At 53.8% G+C, this 23,318-nt stretch overlaps 1 protein-coding gene across 10 annotated transcripts in view; it reads right to left on the reverse strand.

The window, feature by feature from the left end:
• SPECC1L (sperm antigen with calponin homology and coiled-coil domains 1 like) overlaps positions 1–23,318 on the reverse strand; it is an 85,687-nt gene that overhangs the window by 42,360 nt on the left and 20,009 nt on the right. For 4 of the 10 annotated variants that reach the window (XM_086346117.1, XM_086346118.1, XM_086346119.1 and 1 more), the window contains exons 2-5: positions 20,054–20,243; positions 16,142–16,295; positions 11,110–12,746; positions 9,944–10,151 (exon numbers count right to left, since the gene is read on the reverse strand). In XM_086346117.1, the coding sequence (XP_086202243.1) occupies positions 9,944–10,151; positions 11,110–12,746; positions 16,142–16,295; positions 20,054–20,206 (2,152 nt within the window). In that variant the 5' untranslated portion in view covers positions 20,207–20,243. Of the gene's footprint in view, positions 1–9,943; positions 10,152–11,109; positions 12,747–16,141; positions 16,296–18,536; positions 18,727–20,053; positions 20,244–20,321; positions 20,498–23,318 lie in introns of those variants that run through there. The other 6 variants (XM_086346121.1, XM_086346122.1, XM_086346126.1 and 3 more) reach the window with 4 other exon arrangements.

Here is a 23,318-nt window from a genome sequence, read left to right on the forward strand (position 1 = left end):
AGGAGCATGCAGGCACGCCACGGCCCAGGGCCACGCGGGACAGAGCAGGGCCGCAGAGGAGCGCGCAGGCACGCCACGGCCCAGGGCCAGGCAGGACAGAGCAGGGCTGCAGAGGAGCACGCAGGCACGCCACGGCCCAGGGCCACGCGGGACAGAGCAGGGCCGCAGAGGAGCATGCAGGCACGCCACGGCCCAGAGAGGACAGAGCAGGGCTGCAGAGGAGCACGCAGGCACGCCAAGGCCCAGGGCCAGGCAGGCACAGGGACATCATTGTCTACTATTCCAAAAAGTCAGCTTTTTATAAAATAAAAAGTTAATTACTTTCACTCAGTAATTCAAGAAACTGCCCATAAGTACCTGCTTTTGTGTTAAGTTTTTGCACAAGGTGCCTGAGATATAAGGAAAGGAAAAATGGGTGTAGTTCCTACCCTTTCAGAGACAGAAAAGAGGGTGTTTTCATTGCAAAGGATTAAATTTTAACAGTCTGGCTCTACACAGCTGCTTCGGACCTCACTTCACCTGGAACTTAGGGGCCACACGGGCCATCCCATTTGGTCAGGGCAAAGAGGGGACACAGGCGAGCGGGCAAGTCCAGCACCACAGGCGAGGATGACTCTGGAACCAGAGGGAACTGGGCTCTGTCTGACCTACGTGTGGATGAAATCGGGGTCTTGGTGGTTATCAGCAGACACGGGCAAGGAACAAGGACAGACGCTGTAACATGCCTAGCGTGGAAAACACTAGAGGTCACACACCTATCCTTTATACTACACTTATGCGCAAAAGATGTTTTACAGTTAAAACAAGCAAGACAAAAGTGTGTATCTCTCCTCTGCTGAAAACTGCTTTCCCTCCCTGCTGGCGGCAGGCGGCCTGTCGTGTAAGGGGACACACACGAGGCGCGCGACTGCCGGTCTTACTGCCCTGACCCTCAGGCGACACGTAAGCCACGTGGCCGTCTCAGGCTCACCGTAAGACCCCAGGCGCCCTTCTTCTGCTCTCACCCTCTCCTCTGTAGCAGCCTCGACGTTCACGGCCACAGGACTCACGGGACCGTGGCTCTCAGAGGACACCCCTTACCCTCAGCACCGCGAGCCCGCTGCGGTCGCGTCCCCACTTAAACAGAAGGGCGCTGACGGCCAGTGGACATATTCAGGCGGAATAAAGGACCTCAGGAGTCTCCAGGGAACTCTATTATTTACGCTTCACAGAAGCAGGAAAAGTGACAACCGGCTTTCCTCCCTGGAAACACGGGCGCCGGTGGCCCAGCCCGCGTGGTGAGGAGGCTGGGCAGCGGCCTGTCACACGGGGCAGCGTGGGCCTCGGTCACCCGGGCCCTGACACAGCTCCCGCCTCACAGCCTGAGTGGGAGAGACGCTGCCATCTACTGCCTCCATCTCGCACGCAGCACCACCGTCTCTCAAAGAGCAGAAGCGCGCCGCCCTCCCTCTCCAAGGCTACCTGCAGCGCCGCTTCCGCTCTGGGAATCGGCGCGTCTCTCTCCTGTCGCTGCCACTGGGCCCACCTTGCTCTGAGCAATCCCGGGCACCAGCCTGCCCATCTAACAGTGGGCTTCACAACCTTCCCACCGTCGACGACAAACCAGAACCATCAGCTGGGCCTCTGCGCCACTTCCGGCCACGGGCCCGTCCCCCTGCGGGCGCTGTGGTCAGCAGCCTCGCTATGGGACCCCCCACGACCCCTGTGGTGTGAAGGGAGCAAAGTCCCCGCAAGCTCCCCTTCCCTCTGATGCCAGAAGATGCCCAGTGCTCAGCCGGCCCTGTACCTGGCTGGTGTTGCCAACGGCCGTCAGGCGCCGTTTTCAGAGGCAGGAAGGACCCGGGAACCTGTCAGCTAAAGCTGCACCCCTCAGGGTGGGTGGGGCGGCGGGCAGCCAGCCACCAGGCCACAGCTGTACCCCCAAAACAGAGCCCCGATGCAGGAGGAGGATACGCGTGAGTTTAGAATAAACCATTCACTACTTTTGTCTTCGTTTTCTATGTGTGGCCACGCCTCACAGCATGCAGGATTCTAACCCCCCACCCAGGGGCTGAACCCGCGTCCCCTGCCTTGAAGTGTGCAGGTTTAATCCAGCGGGCTGCCAGGGAAGTCCCTACTGCTTTTTATTTTACTGATTTTTATCCCTCCCCCCAAAATGTGGCTATAACTTTTACCCCTTGATTCTAAAAGTAATACATGTTTACAAGAAAAAAAAATTATACTATTTCTACTGCTTTATAAGCTCTCCCACTAGTCAGTAGATACTGGACACCTTTACCAATAAATATGGACCCGCAGCAGCGTTCTGATGGCCAGAATCATACTCCATCAACTGGAAATATCGTGATTCGCCTCAGCAACCTCCCATTAACAGAGTCAGCACGGCTCCAGCATGTCTCATAAGCACCACGAGCGCCTCCGGGTCTCAGGCGTTACCTGAGGACTCATCCCCAGAGAGAGGACAGGCACTGAAGGACCACCTGAAACTCAGCAGGGACAGGCCAACCACTCGCTCTAGAGTACAGAATTCTTTCTGAGAAGTCACCAAGTTACAGACTCCACGGGATGGGATACACGGAGATTGGTGTTTCTTCAGGAACGCCACTACGGCTGGCTACAGTCCGAGTGTGACGCTGTAGTGAAACCGCCGTGGTCTTCATCGCAGGTAACACCCCCGGCTCATCCTCTGGCGCGTGCTTTCTTTCACGCACACGCTTCTCTGGCCTGCGCACGCCGACCGGGCGTGCCCACCCCGGCTGGTGAAAGAGCAGCGAGGCAGGGACACACCGAGCCCACGGGCTTCTAACTGGACCTCGACTGTTGAAAATATAGGTCGTTTCCTGGTCTCTGGTGACCTGCAACTCGGGAGCATCCACATCTGTGCGTACAGCTGCAAGCCTTAAGGGTTCTCTGAAGAGCAGGTTTCTGCAAGCAGGTTGCTGTGGCACTGTTATCCTCCTAAGAATTTTGATCAGTGCTCCAGAAGGGACCCTTTGCTCCTCCCTTACATGTTAGCTCTTAAATTCCTCAAACCCCCATCTTGTCTTGTTTCACTGCCTTTTTCAGAAGTCAAGCATCTTCCTGTATCTTTTTCGGACTTACTTATTCACACGCATCATTTAGCTAACGGGTTAGTCTAGTCTTACTGAACCTCTCTACATATTTGATATATGTTAAAAATACTTCTCCCAATGCCATTTATTAATAATTCTGATACTTCACTGAAAGTTTTAATCATTCACAGTCAACATGAGTCTTCTCCACGAAGGCTCCCCAGCACCGTGCCTTCCAGGTCGTCTCATCACAGCAGGACACAGCTTTCCTCCTTTTGCTCCTGCCCGTTCTCTCGTCTCGAGCCGCCCATGATCACCACGGTCATCAACTTCCATGTATCAGGATGCCAGGCCCTAGCTGGCCTGAACCTCAGGAACTGCAGAGGGCAGAACGCAGCTGTAAGTGTGCAGGGCTCAGGGCTACGCAGACAGCGAGTGGGAGGTGAGGTCGCGGTCAAGCTGGACCTGAGGTCTGGCTGGCACCACTGTTCTTGATACCAGTCAGCTGTGTTTCGCTCGGCACGTTAGCAGCTTTGTTTTGGAGGCTCTGTTGAGCTGTTTCTTTCTGCTATTCTCCTCTAAGCTCTTCTAAGATGTTAAAAGGTGCTTTCCTGGTGGCTCAGCAGTAAAGAATCTGCCTGTCAATGCAGGAAACAGAGGTTCGATCCCTGGATCGGGAAGATCCCCTGGAGAAGCAAATGGCAACCTGCTCGAGCACTCTTGCTGGGAAATCCCGTGGATGGAGGAGCCTGGCGGGCTACAGTCTATGGGGTCGCAGAGAGTCGGACTTGACAAAGCAACAAGAAGGTATTAAAACGTCTAGTAAGTCCTGGCTGGTCTCTCTTACTTACAAAGAATGATTCCCATCAGAGACTCCTGCACGCTTCTGGACGGACCACTGGCTAAAGAAGGCTCTGCTGACGACAGGAGCCTCTGCTGGGGGTGGGGGGACACACTCTGGATGAACAGGAGGGAAAAGGTGGTTTCTGCGGAGGCGACAGGCGCGCGCCCATTTCACTGTGGGGCCGAGCTGCCCTGCCCTCTGTGTGGTCTCCTTTTCAAGAGAACACAGCAGCCGGCAGTTATCCTGGCACAGTACGGAGGGTGTGGTGCTGGGGGCCCCCGGGCCCAGAGTCCCACCTTCCTTAGACAGAGACGAGCCCAGGGGCAGCGTCGGGCCAGCAGCAGAGCCGGTGCCCAGCAGAGGAGGGCGTGTAAGGACCCCCAGCGCCTGATCCCTCGGCCTCAAACCCCACAGGGAGGATGGTGCCCTCAGCCCCAGGGCACGGTGGGGACATCACTACTGAGAGGTGCAAAGCTCTCTAGGCCGCAGACCTCTCTATTCCCGCTGATACCCACGGCCAACTCCATCGGCTTTATAGATACATGAAGTCTTCCAGAGACTGCTTAGAACTCTTGGCCTGCGGACAGGACCCTTCCCGTTTTCTCTTTGCTCTACTGTTCAGAGTATTTTTATAATGTCTCTCCCGCCGTGTCCCTAGGACTGTGGGAGGGAAAAGAGGTGCCATCGTCCTGAGCTGGAAGTCTTAAAGAGTATTTACTGGGAGAGCTGCTACTCAGACCTTCCCGGCTCAGATGTGATGTCCCGGTGCGGCCAGGACACCGCAGGCCAGGCCAGGCCGGCACGCCCTCCAGGTCTGCACGGCGCCGGCGCCAAGCTCTGGGGGCCGTGCAGACCCTGGGTAATGTCTGCGGATTGACGCCCGAGGCCAGTGGGTCTTCCACACCTCTGATGTGCAGTTTAAATGGCTCAGTAACTTCCTGTATTTGCTGTCTTAATGTTTCAGTTCCAGAACACCTACTAGGTTCCTTTTTAACAGTTTTTACCTCTGGGGATTTACTATTTGCTCATCATGACGAGTACGCTTTCCTCCACGTCCTGAGTACATTCACAAAAGCTGTTTTGAAATCTTGTCTATTAATACCAAAGTCAGAACCACGCTGGGGTGAATGATCAGCGACTCCTAATGGGTGCAGGATTTCTTTGGAGGAGGGTGATTAAACAGGCTCTAACACTGACCATGGGGATGCTTTCATTCCACAGGAAAAACCCCTCATCTCCCAGTTAGCAGCATTCCCTTTCCTGGACGCCCCTAAATCAAGTGCTGACTTAGCATGCATCCCAAAGGCTAGAATTCTTGAGGAAAAAACTAACTCCTATCAGATTATGTAGCTATAACAGAAATTACATGAAATGTGTCTGGATCCTGGATCCTATCAAACAATTATAAAGGAATTCTAGGGTCAGCTAGGAAAATCTGCACGTGGGGTGTTCGACGATGCTAAGAGCTCACGCCTAGCTTTGCTAACTGTGACCCTGCACTGTGGTTACAGGAGATGTGCTGACACATTCCAGAGGTCAGTGTCCACAGCTCACTGCCAACCGGTCCAGCTAAACACACACTCAGAAGGCAAACGCTGCGCAATGCCACTGACCGCCACACCCAGGCAGGAGCTGCCAACGGCCACCCAGCTCTCCAGAAATGCCACTGACCGCCACACCCAGGCAGGAGCTGCCAACGGCCACCCAGCTCTCCAGGTACGGCTGCCTATTTCAACTTTTATTTCAAAAAACTGGACATGTACACACTGCTGTACTTAAAACGGATAACCAACAAGGACCTCCTATGCGGTGCAGGGAGCTCTGCTCACGTAGCGTGGCAGTCTGCGCGGCCAGGAAGAAACACATGCATGCGTGTGGCCGAGTCCCCTGCTGTCCGCCTGGGACCCTCAGAGTGTTGTTGATCAGCCGCCGTCTCTGTGCTCGCACTCAGTCGTGCTCACCTCCCCGAGACACCGTGGACTGCAGCCCACCAGGCTCTTCTGCCCGTGGGATTTCCCAGGCGAGAATACTGAAGCAGGTTGCCATTCCCTATTCCACTGGATCTTCCTGTCCCAGGGATTGAACCTGTGTCTCCTGCATTGAAGGCGGAGTCTTCACCCGCTGAGCCATCAGGGAAGCCCATTAATCAGCTATCAGTTCACTTCAGTTGCTTAGTCATGCCCCACTCTTTGCAACCCCATGGACTGCAGCACACCAGGCTTCCTGTCCATCACCAACTCCCGGAGCTTGCTCGAACTCATGCCCATCGAGTCAGTGATGCCATCCAACCGTCTCATCCTCTGTCGTCCCCTTCTCCTCCTGCCTTCAATCTTTCTCAGCATCAGGGTCTTTTCCAATGAGTCAGTTCTTCGAATCAGGTGGCCAAAGTACTGGAGCTTTAGTTTCAGCATCAGTCCTTCCAGTGACTATTCAGGGTTGATTTCCTTTAGGATTCACTGGTTGGATCTCCTTGCAGTCCAAGGGATTCTCAAGAGTCTTCTCCAACACCACAGTTCAAAAGCATCAATTCTTCAGCACTCAGCTTTCTTTATGGTCCAACTCTCACATCCATAAATGACCACTGGAAAAAATCACAGCCTTGACCAGATGGACCTCTGTCAGCAAAGTAATGTCTCTGCTTTTTAATATGCTGTCCAGGTTGGTCATACCTTTCCTCCCAAGAAGCAAGGGTCTTTTAATTTCATGGCTGCAGTCACCATCTGCAGTGATTTTGGAGCCCAAGAAAATAAAGCCTGTTACTGTTTCCATAATTGGCAATACCCAAATACAAAATAAAAAATTATTTTAAAATTGGGGAGAGAAACTACATGGCCAAAAAGATTTTATTAAGGATTTTCAGCCATTTTATACTTAAAATCCATACCCTGTTTATGTCATGTTTATTTTGGCATTGATATGGAAAATTTTGTCCCTGGAAACCTCTAACATTTTTCTAGCTATCACCCCAATTACCACAAGGTGTCACTCTTTCCACATTCAAAGCAAAAGGTTTGCAAGGCAAAAGGCTATTATCTGTACTAAAAGAAGACACTGAACTCCCAAGTTAATCTGAAACTTTAGAACCATCTGTATTTAGGAAGTAAATGCAGTTAACTCTCTCAGTTCAGACAATGAAATACAAACTGGACATAAATGTTAAACTAAAAGTTTTCTAAAATTTTAGATGAAAAAGTGCATCACCACGTCCCTCAGGAATGCAGTCCCACAAGCCACTCCAGTACCCTCACACTCTGGAATAGTCTGAATAGCCCTGAGGTCATCCTACAAATGCCAGGTCAACCAGCCAGAGCTCAGAATCGCCACCAGACACCTTGAGGGCTGATGCAAACAACCCCCGCTCTCCTGGGAGTAGATCAACCCCCTCCAACCCCTGCACCCACGGGCACAGGTGCTCCAGCTCCACGTTGCATCTGCCTGTCGGTCCACAAAGAAGCATGACCCGAAATTTCAACAGCTCTAGCCAAGGCTGGAAAAGGTCCATTTTCATTCCAATCCCAAAGAAAGGCCAAAGAATGTTCAAACTGCCACACAGTTGAGCTCATTTCACATGCTAGCAAGGTAATGCTCAAAATCCTTCGAGCTAGTCTTCATTAGTACTTGAACCGAGAACTTTCAGATGTACAAGCTGGATTTACAAGATGTACAGACATACGAGAGGAACCAGAGATCAAACTGCTAACATCCGTTGTATCACAGATAAACATCTACTTCTGCTTCCTTGACTACACTAAAGCTTTTGACTGTGGATCACAACACACTGTGGAAAATTCTTAAAGAGATGGGAATTCCAGACCACCTTACCTGCCTCCTGAGAAACCTGTATGCAGGTCAAGAAGCAACAGTTAGAACCGGACATGGAACAACAGACTGGTTCAAAATTGGGAAAGGAGTATGTCGTGAAGACTGCGTATCGTCACCCTGCTTATTTAAGTTCTACGCAGAATACATCATGTGAAATGCCAGGTTGGATGAATCACAAGCTGGAATCAAGATTGCTGGGAGAAATTCCAATAAATTCAGACATGCAGATGACACCACCCTTATGGCAGAAAGTGAAGAAGGACTAAAGAGGCTTTTAATGAAGGTGAAAGAGGAGAACGAAAAAGCTGACTTAGAACTCAACATTCAAAAAAACTAAGATCATGGCATCTGGTCCCATCACTTCATGGTAAATAGATGGAGAAAAAAATGAAACCATGACAGACTTATGACACTTTATTTTCTTGGGCTCCAAAACTACTGTGGGCGGTGACTGCAGCCATGAATTAAAAGATGCTTGCTCCTCGGATGAAAAGCCAGACAGAGCATTAAAACCAGAGACGGCGCTTTGCCCATGAATGCCCATCCAGTCACAGCTGTGGCTTTTCCAGTAGTCGTCTATGCATGTGAGAGTTGGACCACGAGGAAGGCTGAACGCGAAAGAATTAAGGCTTTGAACTATGGTGCTGGAGAAGACTCTTGAGAGTTGCTTGGACAGCGAGGCGATCACACCAGTGAATTCTAAAGGAAATCAACCCTGGATAGTCACTGGCAGGACTGAAGCTGAAGCGCCAATATTTTGGCCACCTGATGTGAAGAGCCAACTTACTGGAAAAGACCCTGATGCTGGGAAAGTTTGAGGGCAGGAGGAGAAGGGGGCGACAGAGGATGAGACGGTTGGATGGCATCACGGACTCAATGGACATGAGTTTTGGCAAACTCTGGGAGATGGTGAAGGACAAGGAAGCCTGGCATGCTGCAGTCCATGGGGTCACAAAGAGTCAGACACGAATGGGCGACTGAAAAACCACCAAGGCATCCAGAAAGGTTACCTCCATCCTCCCCATCCCCACCAGGCCATCCTTAGCAGCCATTACTACTTAAAATTTGCTGATATTCAAGGAATCCAGGTAAAGAGTACAGAAGAACTTTTAAAACCTATCATTTGGAAATAGCTTGAAAGTTACAAAAGACACAGGATGTGACACAAGGACCAGGACCTGGCTCCCACGCGCCTCTTACTCAGCCCTGCCCACCTAACAGAGCGCCGTGTTCCGGCTTCTGCTGCCTCCGCTCTCTGCCCATCCGCCTGCATTCATCCTTCCTTAGGGACACGAGCCACGCCCCTCACCCCGGCACGATGCGGTGTGTGGTCCCTACCAGCACTCAGACCCGGGGCTGTCCACCTCACGCGTTGGTGCCGACGCCCGTCCCCACAGCCTGAGGGCAGCCCGGGGCCGGCAGGCAAGGGGGCAGGGGCTGGCCCTCCCCACTCCTGCAGCCTGGGACTCCCGCTCGGCCTCGGCGCTTCACGACAGCGGCGTCTTCGGGGAAACACCACTCAGTCCTGCCAGCACGACGTTCCTCACCTTCTGCCTACACGTGTCTCTGTGACTAGATGAGTCGCGGCACAGCCGCGTGCCTGTCACAGTGCTGCCCAACTGCTCCACCGTGTACCTTTTCCTCGCTTCCAGCGTAGCACAGTCTGTGAGAGGCTCATGCGAACTGCCACTCTTCAGCAAATTTTCACACAGAAATGCTTGTACTATTTTTGCAACTTTTTTTATAAGTCTGAAATAACTACAAAATAGTTTTAAAAAATCCTTTAAAAAAGCAAACAGAGCAACTCAAAATCCGAATTCCAAATCTACCTGACCATAAAATCTTCATGGAAAGGAGGAAAATTAAACAGATAAACAAAAACCTGTGCTGTAGGCCTAAATATCAGTAGCTTTGGTCTCCCTACACTTGCAACCACTAGATGCTGGTGATAAACGGCTTTTCCTGAGATCTAGAAAGGTAACAGCCCCACTAACGTCTCACTGAAATGACTTTGTTCACAGTTACGCAGTTTTAAAGAGATGCTTCTGTGTAACAGTCCTTCAGGAGCAAAACAGCGGCCGGGAGACGGGCGGTGCCATGAGGCCCCAGCCCACACGTGCCTGCCCAGCCACAGCACGGCTGCCCCAGCACCCTGCCCAGGCAGAGCCACCCGCCCCGTCTGTCCCGAGCGTGCACGGTCCCACGGGTCGGGGGCGTCACTTACTCTCCAAGTCCGAGATGATGAGGTTGTCGTGCAGCTTCACTGCCCGGTGCTGCTCCACTTCATCCTCAAGCTCAAAGATCGTTTCCTTCATGTCACTCCTCTCTGTGTCTCTTTCTTCCAGCTCTGAGCGTAGCTTCTCTACGGCCACGTTCAGGTCCTCTATCTGCTTCTTAGCTTCCCCTTGGAAGGCTCGGTACTCGTCTTCCACCTGCGTGAAACCGATGGTGCAGGTCAGGAAGGGAGCGCCGTTCTGAGCTAAGTCCCAGGACGGACGCACAGGCCACCTGGGCTGGGCGAGAAGTGGGCACTGCTCTGCGAGAGTGAGGAGGGCCGTGTGACCACTGTGGGCGTCCAGCGCCTCGGACATCACACAACATGCCTCAGCACGGCGCGCTGCCACACCACTGACCTCGCGCTGACATCACAGCACGAGTACTGAATCTCGCTACAGTACTTACGAAGAGGTTTTGGAAGTCTCCCCTTCTCCAAAGTTTAGACTGAAGGCATGCATCTCATCAACAATTAACATGCTTTCCCACAAAAATGATGTCTGCTTTCTGACGGTTTCAGTATCAAATTAAAAACAGAAACCAAAAATCCTCAAACACTGTCAAACTATTAGTTCACGGGGGCCCCCAACATGTACGCACCAACAAATATATCTCCTAAACTGCATCTCTGAAAGTCATCCCTTAAAAAATTAAGATTTACATATTAAGAACAGACTCTCATACAAACTGCACAGCAGCTTAACCCAAACTCCTAGAACCCTACTTGAAAAACCACACCACAGAAGAGGAGGCAGACGCTGCTGGCCCCACAGACCGCAATTCTGGCTCTCCATTTTCCTTGTGTCAATACAGCCGCGAGGGTGCTGTGACACTGCGTGACACGCTCCCCCGGGCACCCCCAGAACTGGGGACAACTTCCGTCAGGCGTGACCCCAGCTTTAGCCTTTCACAGGCAGGACCACGGTGGAGAAGTGAGAGTGGAAGTGACGTCGTTACAAGAACACTTTTCACTCCCGCCCAAGACAAGCAGCTCAGAAAAAGATCCCCTCAGGAGGAGCTAGTGGCACACCACCCGGCTGCCGGCTCTCGGGAAGCGTGCCGTGTGCCACAGCCACTCCATGCGGCTCCAGAGCCCTCTATCTACTGAAACGGTACCTTTGCGATGGCGTCCTGCAGCCGGTTGGCATCATTCCGGGTGTGGGCCAGGTCTTCCTGCAGGCTACTGGCCAGAGTCTCTGCTTTCTCCTTGTCCAGCCTGACGCTCTCTAGGAGGTCCTGAATGTCAGACTTGTCTCCAGAGTTATGGATAGAGTACAGCTCCGCCACCTTCTGCTTCTCGTTCTCCAGCTGGGCCTTCAGGCGATTCATCTCGATCTGGTCACTGGCCAGGGTGGCTCTGAGCTCCTCCAGGGTGGCGGCCAAGGCCGCCTTGCCCTTCTGCTCGGACTCGACGGCCCGCTCCATGTGGTGGCTGCGCTCCTTGAGCGCCCCGATCAGCTCCTGGGCCTCCTTGTTGTCCTGCTCGGCCATCTTCAGGGTGTTGCTTAGGTGCTGCTGGACGCCAAGGAGCTGCTCCCGTTCAAAGCGGCTGTTCTCAGCGAGGTCCATGTAGCGCTGCTCCAGCTCCATGTAGCGCCCGCTTTTCACGTCTTCGTCGATGACATAGGAAATGTGATGCTCGTCCAGGAGGGAGCGGAAATACTCAATCTGCCGGCTGAAGTGCTCCAGCTTGTCGCTCTGCTGACACAGGGACTCCATGAGAATCACCTTCTCCTCGCCGAGCCGCTCGTTCTCGCTGTTCAGCTCCTGGGTGATCTGCTGCAGGTCAGCCAGCTCCTGCAGAGTGGCCTGCAGCTCCTCGCTCGTGCTGTGCTGGTTCTCCTCCATCTGGTGTATCCGCTCCGTCAGGCACGCGACAGACACTTCGCTGGCATTCCCGCTGCTGCCCTTGCGAGAGCGCTCTACGCTCGGAAGGCCTTCTGACTCCGAGGACGAGGGCGCGTCCAGGGCATCGTCGCTGGACGTGAGGGGCTGGTACACCTCACTGCACTCACTGTCCAGGTTGTCCAGGGAGTTGCTGTGCTGATGGTCCATGAGCGTGTTTTCATCCTGGCTCAGCAGATCCTCCACCGAGCCAGGGGCCGAGCCCTCCACCGAGGAGGTCAGCGTCCCGCCGCCGTCGCTCTGGTTACCAGGGGTGATCTCTGGGCTCAGGGACTGATAGCCAAACAGCTTTTCGGAATGGTCCAGCCTCTGCTCCAGGGAGAAGCCCAGCGCGTTCAGCCGGTCCTTCAGCATCCGGTTCTCGTTCTTCAGCTGGTTGAGCTCTTCGCGGATGGCGGCGTTCTGCTCCTGCAGCTGCAGCAAGGTGGACTCCACGTCGGTTGGCTGGTGCACGATGCTGGCTTCCTTCTCCTCGGACCTCTCGGCGCCCTCGGTGAGGGGGTCCTCGCTGATACCCAGCTGAGCACGCATGTCCCGGAGCTCGCTCCGCAGATGTAAAATCTCCACGTCCTTGGTTTTGGCCAAGGTGAGAAGATCCTTCACTCTGGCCTCCAGAGCAGCTTTGTCACTGATCTGATTGTCCGACTTGGACTTGCTCATGCGGACGTCGCATTCCGCAGCCGTGCGACTGCGGGAGCGTTTGGCCGACGCCACGTCATTAGCCCCCTGACCTGCAGAAGGTAGTTTTTTGCTCTGGTTTAGTCGGGTACGTTCACGTAATCTTTCTCTAGTAGAACTGGACTCTTTATTACCTGTGGAAGTGCTCCGCTTGGTTGAAGAACTCGTGCCTACGTGATTAAGACAGAGAGTTTAAGGCAGAACATTAGCAAGAGACAGGCACAGAGCTATGCCCCAAGGGAACGAGGAATGATCTAAGGATTTGCACAGGGACTGTCACGCTGGCCCTGCCTGAGAGTCTGGTTACTGTCAAGTTCAGCTCCCTCCAAACAGGAAGATCAATCACCCTTTATTTGTCAATGAAAAAAGACGTTTCACACTGGGCTTCATGCTGTGAAGGGACAGTTTTAAGGACTGTGAGTCGCATCTCAGTACACGTGGACTTGAATCCCAAGCCGTGGGTTTCCACAGGCGGCCGGAGCCCAGCGTCCGGGGAGGCTGCAGGAAGGTGCTCTGAGGGACAGCCAGCCACACAGCAAACCACCTGCAGAAGCAGGAAGGGAGGAAGACCACGGGCAACCAGAGGGAGGGGCAGCCTCTGGACAAACAAAACCCTAAGCTGCCCACAACAAACACAAGAGCTGTGATCACAGAAAGCGCAAACACGCTCACGTCACAGAGCGTCACGTGTGCGTGCCGTCGCTCGGTCACGGCCGGCCCCGGTGACCCTACGGGTGGCAGGCCAGCCGGCTCCTCTGCCCGAGGAACTGTCCAGGCAGGAACACTGGAGGGGCCGCCACTTCCCCTTCCTCGGGGGGTCTTCCCGACCCAGGGGTGGAAGCTGCGTTTCTGGCAGACAGCTTCTTTGCCGCTGCACCACTTGGAAGTGTCGCGCAAACAGCACCAGTAACAGGAATTATTCAAACAGGCAGCGTGCACGTATCCTCATTACACACACGCATTAGCAGCTCACACACGGTAATTTACACCGGCTTCATTACCGTCATCCTGTTCTACAGATGAAGAAACCCAAGAAGAGATGATACGCCATCTGCCAGTGTCCCACAGGTAATACATGGATGAGCCAAGATTCAAACACAGGCAGGCCGTGCGGCAGAACCTGCAACTTACCAGGACCCGCTCGGCCTTTATCGGTGTTAGAAAACAACGCAGCATCGCCGCTAAGGCCTGGCGACACTTTCATGCAACAAGCCAGTGTCACCAACTGCTAAAGGCAAACCTGTGCGAACAACTGACATGACGTGTGTTTAATTAACGTAAGAAGACCGTGCTCATCCACAAACACTTAAAGAAATCATCAGACTCGTTTTTACTTTGAAAAATAAGTTCTAGACCTGATCAATAACTATTCTTAACGAGCCAACTGGTTCTTCACGTGTCAGCACCAGGCTAACCAGGGGGCGGAGGGCGAAAGCTCTGCCTGACGGGGGACGCTGTGGGAAGCCCCTGCTTCTGCCGCGGCTCGGGGAGCACAGGCAGGGGGTGCTGGAGGCCTCGGCAGACAGGGACGAGGTGCTAGGCGTGGCATCACATGCAGGAAGGAAAAGGAAGGCCACGTGGCAGATGGGGCAGGAGAAGAAGGCTTCCACAGGCCCTGAGCGCCAGCAAATCCAGGGAGTCACAGAGGCAATGTTCAGTGAATCTTCTCGAGCAGGAAAGAAACCCAGGGGAGCACCGTGGCGGAGAGTAAGCCAGAGGGCGCCTCGTGAAGCAGGAGGAGGACGAAGAGCAGCAGGAGGAGCGTGGGAAGACAGAGCAGTGAAGTGGAGGGAGGCTACGCTCGCAGAGAAGAGCCCGCTCTCCGCAAGAACAGAGACGGGATTACGAATCTGCACTAGATTTCAAAGGCAGAGGAGTGACTGCAAACGGAGGCTGGGAAGGGGAAAGACAGGGCAAGGGCCCGGGAGGTGACCACTGAAGGCAGCCCGTGAGGGCGGGAGGCAGGCCAGCAGGGAAGCGGGTGTCTGTACACAGGGAAACCCTGAAGGCCAGGGAGGGAGGGGTACGAGGGCTCAGAGTACTCGACCTCCTACAAGCCAGAGAGTTAGATGTGGTGACGACCCGGGCTCCAGGGCAGAGACCTACAGTCCAGGGTGCTCCATCACCAGCTCTGAGGCCTGGCACAGAACGGGCGCCCAGGAAGCATTCGCTGAGCAAATGGGTGCACGGCCTGGGCGGGGCACTGCAGCTTCTGCGTGGGGCTCTCACAACGCTGAGCTGAGAGCCTCTAAATGACACCTCTGAGGGTGGCCTTGACCTCCAGGGCTGCGGTGAGGAGAAGATGGAGTGACACCTGTCACTGAGCCAAGGACGTCCACGCTCCCTCCTGCTGACCGCAGCGCTGCAGTCGGCGTGGGCCGGGGTCTGGGCGGAAGGAAGAGGCCACACGGGGTCAAGGCGGGGGCACAGCTGGCACGCCAGCCGAGGAGGAAGTCCAGTACACAAAGAGGGGACAAGAACCTGAACGACGAGAGCAAGGGAGGGCCTGCTCTAGTTTCTGCCGATCTTCTTTCACACACTTACTACAAGCACAGTATCTTAAGACTACTGAAGTTTCCAGGTTTTTTCTTTCGGTGGAAGAAGCCACATATGAAAGCGTTACTCTCTGGATTACAGAAGGAGACCTTAAAAAAAAACAACTGCTGCTAATGAAGGAAGAAAGAAAGGCAGGACTGGAATGAATGGATCTAGGCACCGACTATCAGAGGCTGCTGACGTCAGGCAGCGGGAGACAGCCAGACACCATGGGCAGATGGACAGATGGCAGTCCTGCATGAAGGAGCGGGCGAGAGGAGGGGAGGACCCTAAATCTGCCCCATCGAGGCTCTAAATCCAGGGGCACTGACAGTGAGCAGAGAGAACGCAGGAACACGGCCACGGGCATCACAGGAGTGCGATACCAAAATCCAGCTCGCTAGAGGGAGCTCGCTGGAGGCCCTGTGGTCAGGACTCCGTGCCTTCACGCTGGGGCCTGGGTGCAATCCCTGGTGAGCGAACTAGGATCTTGCAAGCCGCATGACATGGCCAAAAAGGAGGAAATAAAATCCAGAAACTCTACAGGTCAAACAACCAGTTTCTACAAAAGCTAAATTGCGAGGGAAAAAAGGGGCGGGGTGAACTCACAGATTTAAAAACGAAGACTTAAGAGACACCAGCAATTACTATATGTGGACCTTAAGTGAATCCTGGTAAATCCTAAGCCAGACAAATAAGTAAGTGTATGTATGTAACACTTATAAGACAGCTGGAAATTTAAATATTTACTGAATAATGATACGAGAAGTGATTATTTTAAGGCCTGGTAATGGCATTGTGAATATATTTTTAAACACGCAGTTATCCTTCAGAGATGATCAGGTGTGTGTGGGTGATACCTGGAGCTGAGGGTGGGCATCAGGGCGCCGAGAGCGGCCCTCAAGTGACAGGGTGATGAGCATGTGGAGATGAAGTACCAGACCGCCGTGCCCAGGCCAGACACTCCCCAGGACCGAACGGCAGACCCGGCACCCCGCCACCCCGCCCGCGGGGCCCGCCGCGCGCACACCTGTGCTGGTCCTGGGCCTGTTCTCTGCAGCGCTCACGGCAGGCGCGGGCGCGGCCGGCGCGGCCGAAGAGCAGGCGTTCTTCTTGCCTTTGACACCATTGGTCACGGTCACCCCTCCAGCCATCCCAGCTAAAAGGTCATCACTGCTCTTGGTCTAGAAGCAACAAAAGATTAAAAACAAGCTGGTTAGATAAAGCGAGATTAAATAACATTCTGACCCTAACCAGAGTCCTTGACTTTCAGGCTGAGTCCAGGGCCTCTGCAAAGACCTCCTGGCAGCTACCAGGCAGTGCATGCCTTGGTGCTGCAGAAACAGAACCTTCTCGCTGGCTCACAAACAGCTGCAACTTCTTTCTAAAAATATGAAAATCACAATGGACTCAAAGATGTCATGGGAGCCCACCGTATGCCCCCACGTGCCAGATTCAGTGAGGGGTGAGAAGAAGTGAGGACACCCTACTTGCTACCCCTCATCTCGGCTGTGACTCACCAAGCAGGAGCAGCGGAGCCAGCACGCGCGCCAGCTGGCAGCTTCTCGAGAAGCAGCATTAAGAGTGAGGAAGAACCCCCACTGCTCTGAAGTGATCCAGTGATGGAGCCAACATCTAATAGAAGTTTCTCTGAAGTTTATTTTTTTAACGTTTATCTACTTTTTTTTTTTGGTAGCCTAAGCCAAAATTGAAAGAAGGGGATTTTTTAAAAAGCCCACATAACATAGAAGTAAAAAACTAGAGACTTTATGGTTACACTGAGGGTTAAATGATCATTCTACTTGAGAAAGACCATTTGATTTACTTATGCTTTATGAAGATGACTGAAAAACATGTGAGCTTTTTAAAAAGGAAACAAGTACTCTAGATAACTGGGTTGGGCATAAAATTATTACTTAAGAAAAAAAAGTGAAGAAATCTGATTTTACTTCTCCTAGAAATGAGAGAGAACACAGAGGAGTTAAAGATCTATGGGAGGAAAAAACACAAAAACGTGCTTTTAAATCAAAGGACCAGGGCTTCCCCGGTGGCTCAGTGGTAAAGAATCCACCTGCCAACGTAGGAAATGGGGCTTTGATCCCTGATCTGGGAAGATCTCACATGGCTTGGAGTAACTAAGTCCGTGCTCTGGAGCCCGGGACCCACACTGCTGAGCCCACGTGCCACAGCTACTGAAGCCCGGTGCCTGGAGCCCACGCTCTGCAACAAGAGGAGCCACCACAGCAGGAGGCTCACGCACCGCAACCAGAGAGCCCAAACCGTATGGAAGATCCACCATAGCCAAAAATAACTGAAATCATTTTTTGAATAAATAAAGATCCAAAAGTTTTGCCCACTAAGGTGAAGTGGCCCTCCCCTGCATCTTACTAGGCCTAGCCACAAACAACAACTGAAATAAGAAGCAGAGACGCGTGCACTCAGGGGCTTCCTGGCGGCCCAGTGGTTAGGAACCGGCACTTCCCATGCTGGAGCTGCGTTCAATCCTTGTTTGCGGCCAAAAGACAAAAGGAAGAAACGGGACCTCCCTGGTACTGCAGTGGACGAGGCTCTGCCTGCCAACGCGGGGGCACGGGCTCCATCTCTGGTCTGGGAAGAGCCCCGGCCACGACGGAACTGGAGCCCTCGTGTCGCAACTTCTGCAGGCCGTGCCCTTGGGAGCCTGCAGCCCGAGCCTGCGGAAGCCGCGCTGCGGCCGCTGGAGCCTGGGGGCCCAGAGCCCCACTCCCAGAGAGAAGCCTGCGCACCGCAACTCGAGAGGGCGCCCACCGCTGCAGCTAGTGCAAGCCTGGACACGGCAGTGAAGGCCCAGGGCGGAAAAACCTAAGACGTTATTTCTTAAGGAAGAAAAAGGCACATCTCCACAGCCCACGACTGCAGGAACAGTGGCACGTGGGTCATGAGTGCTGGGCAGCGACACATCCCGTGGGTGTCCACGGGAGCGGGTGTGTGCACACAGCACCTAAGTGATTACAAGTCGAACACCTCATTCTTGGGGTTAATCACCTAAGCTCATCAGCGACAGGAATGAATCCGGGTCGTGGGAAGTGGGCACCTACTGAAGCAGCACAGGGACACGTGGAAGAAAGACAAAGAAACGCTTAGGGCTGTGGGCTCTCCAAGCCCTTCTGCTTTTTCCAATTTCTCCATTTTCACTACTTTCTTCTTTCCTTCTTACCTTTTCACCCCAACTTCTATTCAACAACCCTTTCTTCTTCTTAAGTGAAAGCACTTGCTGCAGTAAAGGGAACGCGTACCCAAACAGCATCGCCTCTTGCATGCCCCTCCCCAGGGCGCACACACACAAAGCCACTCAGAAGTCAGCCAGCTGAGCGGAGCCCAGGCCACAGACACAGGCACACAGCGAGAACACGGCTCTCTCCGCCTGACGGTGGAGAAGGACTCACTGCTCAAGACCAGGCGCTATCCACGGGGCCCATGCCTCTCGAGACCTGACACGCTCAGGGCGCACTCCAGAATGAACCGCACAGACGCTGCCTGCCAGCGAGGAAGAGGCAACCCAGCTGGCCGTGTGCACGTCCCAAGCCAAAGCTTCAACCTGCTCCTCCAGCCCCGGCTACACAGGCGCTCCGCTGAAAAGACAGCCCAGCAACTGAGCGGCCGGCAGAAAACCCCGGTTCTCCTATAGGAGAGGCAGCTCTGTCGCAGAGGAAATGGCTCAGTGTGCTGATTCAGACTGAGGAAGCGGGGCAGAGGTCAACTCCGGTATCACCCCAGGGTCACAGGGTGACACCCAGCCACTCAGCAGGGCCCCAGCGAGGAGAAACCCGGGGGCATCTCCCAGCCTCTGGAATGAGTCTGTCTTCAGGTTCGACAACCTTGGGGTAGAAAAACTAGATCTAGATCCTGCTAGATCTTTCCACGCACACGAGGAAGTCCCTCATCAGCTGTTCCCGAGAGGCGCCCTGCGAGGCACTCCTTAAAATAGTTAGGTCACAGTCCGTGAAGCCCTGAGTGGACAGAGGCTTCTGGACAGCCTGTGTTTCAGGCACTGCTTGGCTTCTCCCCATCAGACAAGCAGCAACGCGCTCCAAGTTCTCCGCAGAGGCAAAGTCTCCACCCCAAAACAAGCAAGCAGAGAACAGGCAGGATGAATTCTGGCCTGAGAAAGTCTGGAGGAAGACCGTGGGGCCCTCTGCCCACCGAACCAAACACTGGACCAGCAGAAAAAGGCCCGGAGCAGCCTCCCACAGACACCGAGAGCACCTCGGGGAGGCCGGCACTGTCAGGGATGAACCGCGGGCCGAGGATGCTTCCTGGGCTGAGCCGTAGAAGCCCTGCTGCCATTGCTCACAAAGGCCCGGCCCTGCGCGCCGCTGCAATCTGACTGCAGCTCGAGGGCACACACAGCCAGCCTGGCAGGCCTGTCCCCAAAGCCGGGGCTCGAACACCTCACTTCCCGTGACCGACAGGGAGCGAACCAGCCTCCAAACAAAGGGGTGTAAAGAGAACACGAGTCACGCTCTAACTACACCAATACCACCCAGTTCTATGAGGGATTAATACTAATCAGCACAGTCTTCAGAGCAGTGTAATAAAGGGTGGGGTGGGAAGAACCCGTGCGGAGGTTTGGGAACGTCGCACTGGCCGTCCGGCCAGACCTTGCACGTGTGCGCGCCCCATCAGCCTCCTCAGGCAGCAGCAGCGTCTCCCTGCTGGAAAGGGCGCAGTCCACGCTCCTGCTCTCCCAGACAGCCGACTGTTTCTCGGTACTTGAGCTCTTCCTGCAAATGACTCGCCTCCACGCCACGCTCCAGGGGCTCCCGGAAGGGGGCCCTGCCCCGGAGGCACAGCGCTCTGCTCACAAGTGAGCTGCCACCCCGCATCGCTGGTAGACGGGCCCAACACAGGGAGACACGCTCCTCCTACACCCGCCGTGCGCGCAAACACGTCACACGAATACCTTCGACAACGCTGCTGCGGCCCCAGGCTTCACGGGCCTGCTGCCCGCAGAGGCTGAGGAGCTGCTCTCGGGCCTGGCTTTGTCCGCTGCCTGCACTCTGCTTGTCCCCGACACCTTAGGCGCTGAGCCGACACTCCTGCTTGCTTTCTTCATTCTGGGCTGCCTCTTCGCGATGCATTTACAGGCAAATCTGTGGAGAGAAACGGCATTATCCCGAGAACAAAACTGCAAGAAAGCGCTTTAGAAATTTGTTTTCGAAGGATCTTACCATGAAATAAAAATGTCTGAAAGCTAGATGTCGTTACAGAAAATGAGGAAAAATTCGTAGACTAGTTAATCAGAATGCACTTCCTTCTTGAACACTACTGATTGGAAGTTACTCTTTGCATTCCGGTTCTCTCAGTACAAAGAAGACCCCAGACCTCTAACGGAAGCGGCCAACACAACGCACGCGCAGAGAAGCAGTAACCGTCCCGGCAGTGAGCACGAGCCGCTTTACAGGTCTCCACGGGGATCACGCTTTCCAAATTATCCAGCACAGTCCTGGGTTCAAATACGTGTCATGACATTGCACAGAGACCAGCAGAACAGCCCAGAAACTCCAGCGCCAGGATCTAAGTGTTTCCCAGCATCAGCCCAGAAACTGCAGCGCCAGGACCTAAATGTTTCCCAGCATCAGCCCAGAAACTCCAGCATCAGGACCTAAGTGTTTCCCAGCATCTCTCTTTTATCAAGAGGAAGCTCCAAAATGCCCCATCAGAACGTAAGACTTGACGCTTCGTTCAGAAAGTAAGGCGTTCTGTACACCTGTGAGAACCGTGACAGGAAACCTCCCACCTGATTGGAACAGACTGGGTTTCACAGCTCAGAGGACCTGGAGGAACAGAGAGCAGCAGAGCCGTGGCCAGACAGCCGCCCAGCAACCTCTATCAGCAGAGCTGGAACGCAGTCTCTGTAGCAAGATCGTGTCTGGGGAGACACGCTGGCCGGGCCTGGGAAAAGAGTCACACAAGTAACAGAAGTGCAAGTCTGCTGTGAACAGAAGGGCCTCTACACTCGGTGCCGCCGAGCACAAAAAAGAGGCTGGTCTGTTTCAGGAAGGTTTCTACACACTTAGAAATAAAGGAAAGTTACAGAATGACCTTTTGGAAGAGAAAAGCTCCCTTCCAACAGCCTCAACGACCACTTCCCCCAGACTATGCTCAAATGCTCCAGAGTCATCTTGCCCGACCCGACACAAACTGTACCAACTGGTCTGGTGGCAGGAACAGTGAGACAGAAGAGGGGCTCCGCTCCACCTCTCCTCGGTAAGGCCTCAGAGCAAAGAGAACGCTGTGACCGCCACCACACCCCACAAGGGAAGCACAGCGAGACCTCAGGCTCCTCTCTGGCCTCCCCCCAACTTCTCAGTTATTCCTTCCAGAAAACGCCGTATTCGGTGATCAGATCACCGTCTGCCTGCTCCCAAGCTTGAGGCCTTCTTCTTCCGCACCCCATGAGCACTCGGCCCAAGGCCGACGCTCCCTAGACTTCAGACCCAGCAGCTGCTCGCTCCAGGCTCCCTCCAGGCCCCCGGAGGACACTGAAAGTAACCCAGACAGACGCCTCCCAGGACACAGACTCCTCCCAGGACACACACAACACGGCTATGCTGACCCTGCCGACCAGCGACTCCTACCTGTACCAGCAGAGAGCTGGGTTGGACCTGTCACTAAGTCGATTGTGTATAAAAATCAAGATCCTAAGAACCTTTCCTTCAGCCTCTCACCTTCCTTTTGTATCCCCTTCTCTTTTCTAAGTCTCTTGTCTTGTCAATGGTTCCCCGAAGTGTCTCTGCTCCAAATTCCAGGGCAGCCCTCCTTCCCACACCACTCAGCCCCACTCCCAGTCCCTAAACTTTTCCTTGGTCTGCACAACCCAAGGGAACTTACTGCAACAATGAAGCTGCCCTGTGCCCACCTGTGCTGCCCACGGGTGGCTCCTGGGCACCTGAAATCCGCCTAGTGCGACTGTCACTGCCTCTGCCCAGAGGTACAGCCAAGTGAGCAGCCGCTCCCCACTCCGAGGGTGGCTACGAGCGAGCAGACAGCCGCTGACAAACGCTGGCGAGGCCGTGGCGTGACCGGAGCCCTCACAGGCTGCTGGCAGAGACGCACTGCCTGGCAGTTCCTCAAGTGGTAAACACAGGCCCAGCAATTCTACTGCTGGGTCTCCACGGGGATCACGCTTTCCAAATTATCCAGCACAGTCCTGGGTTCAAATACGTATACATACCCAAGAGAAATGAAAACATGTGTCCACACAAAAACTTATGTACAAATGTCCATGGGAATAGTATGCATGATGGTAAAAAAAAAAAAAGGTTTTTAAAACCCTCAAAAATGACCAATTAAACAACGACAGAATTCTTTGCTAGCATTTAAATAAGTTTCTACTTATTAGCATGTATTTGTTACTTACGGAATATACATTATCATATAGTTCTGTGTTTACATGCTTTCTACATACGAAATAACTTTTTGTTTCAATTTGAAATGTCCATTAATTGGGCAGTGGCACCCCACTCCAGTACTGTTGCCTGGAAACCCCATGGACGGAGGAGCCTGGTGGGCTCCAGTCCACGGGGTCACTAAGAGTCGGACACCACTGAGTGACTTCACTTTCACACATTGGAGAAGGCAATGGCAACCCACTCCAGTATTCTTGTCTGCAGAATCCCAGGGACAGGGGAGCCTGGTGAGCTGCTGTCTATGGGGTTGCACAGAGTCGGACACGACTGAAGCGACTTAGCAGCAGCAGCAACAGAATGTAAGGGCTTCCCAGGCGGCTCAGTGGTAAAGAATCCACCTGGAGAGGTGGGTTTGATCCCTGGGTCAGGAAGATCCCCTGGAGTAGGAAATAGCAACCCACTCTAGTACTCTTGCCTGAGGAATGCCATGGACAGAGGAGCCAGGTGGGCCTCAGCCCACGGGGCCGCAGTCACATGCGACTGAGCGCGCGAGCACACGCGCACACACACACACACACACTCTCTCTCTCTTTCATAACTGGCACAACACAATGAGCCTTGAACACTGTACCCGATAAAAGACCAGATCCAAATGAACATGTGCTCTGTGACCCCCACTTACACAAATTTTCCAGAAAAATCCAACCCAGAGGCAGAAAGCTGCACAGAGGCTGCTTAGGGGAAGGAGACAGAGCACTAACCGCTCACGGGTTATAGGTTTCTCTTCGGGATGAAACATTCTAAACTCGCCTTGTG

This window comes from Bos grunniens, chromosome 17 (assembly GCF_055505025.1).
Source record: "Bos grunniens cultivar Pamir isolate PY7600 chromosome 17, Bosgru_T2T1.0, whole genome shotgun sequence".
NCBI lineage: Eukaryota > Metazoa > Chordata > Mammalia > Artiodactyla > Bovidae > Bos > Bos grunniens.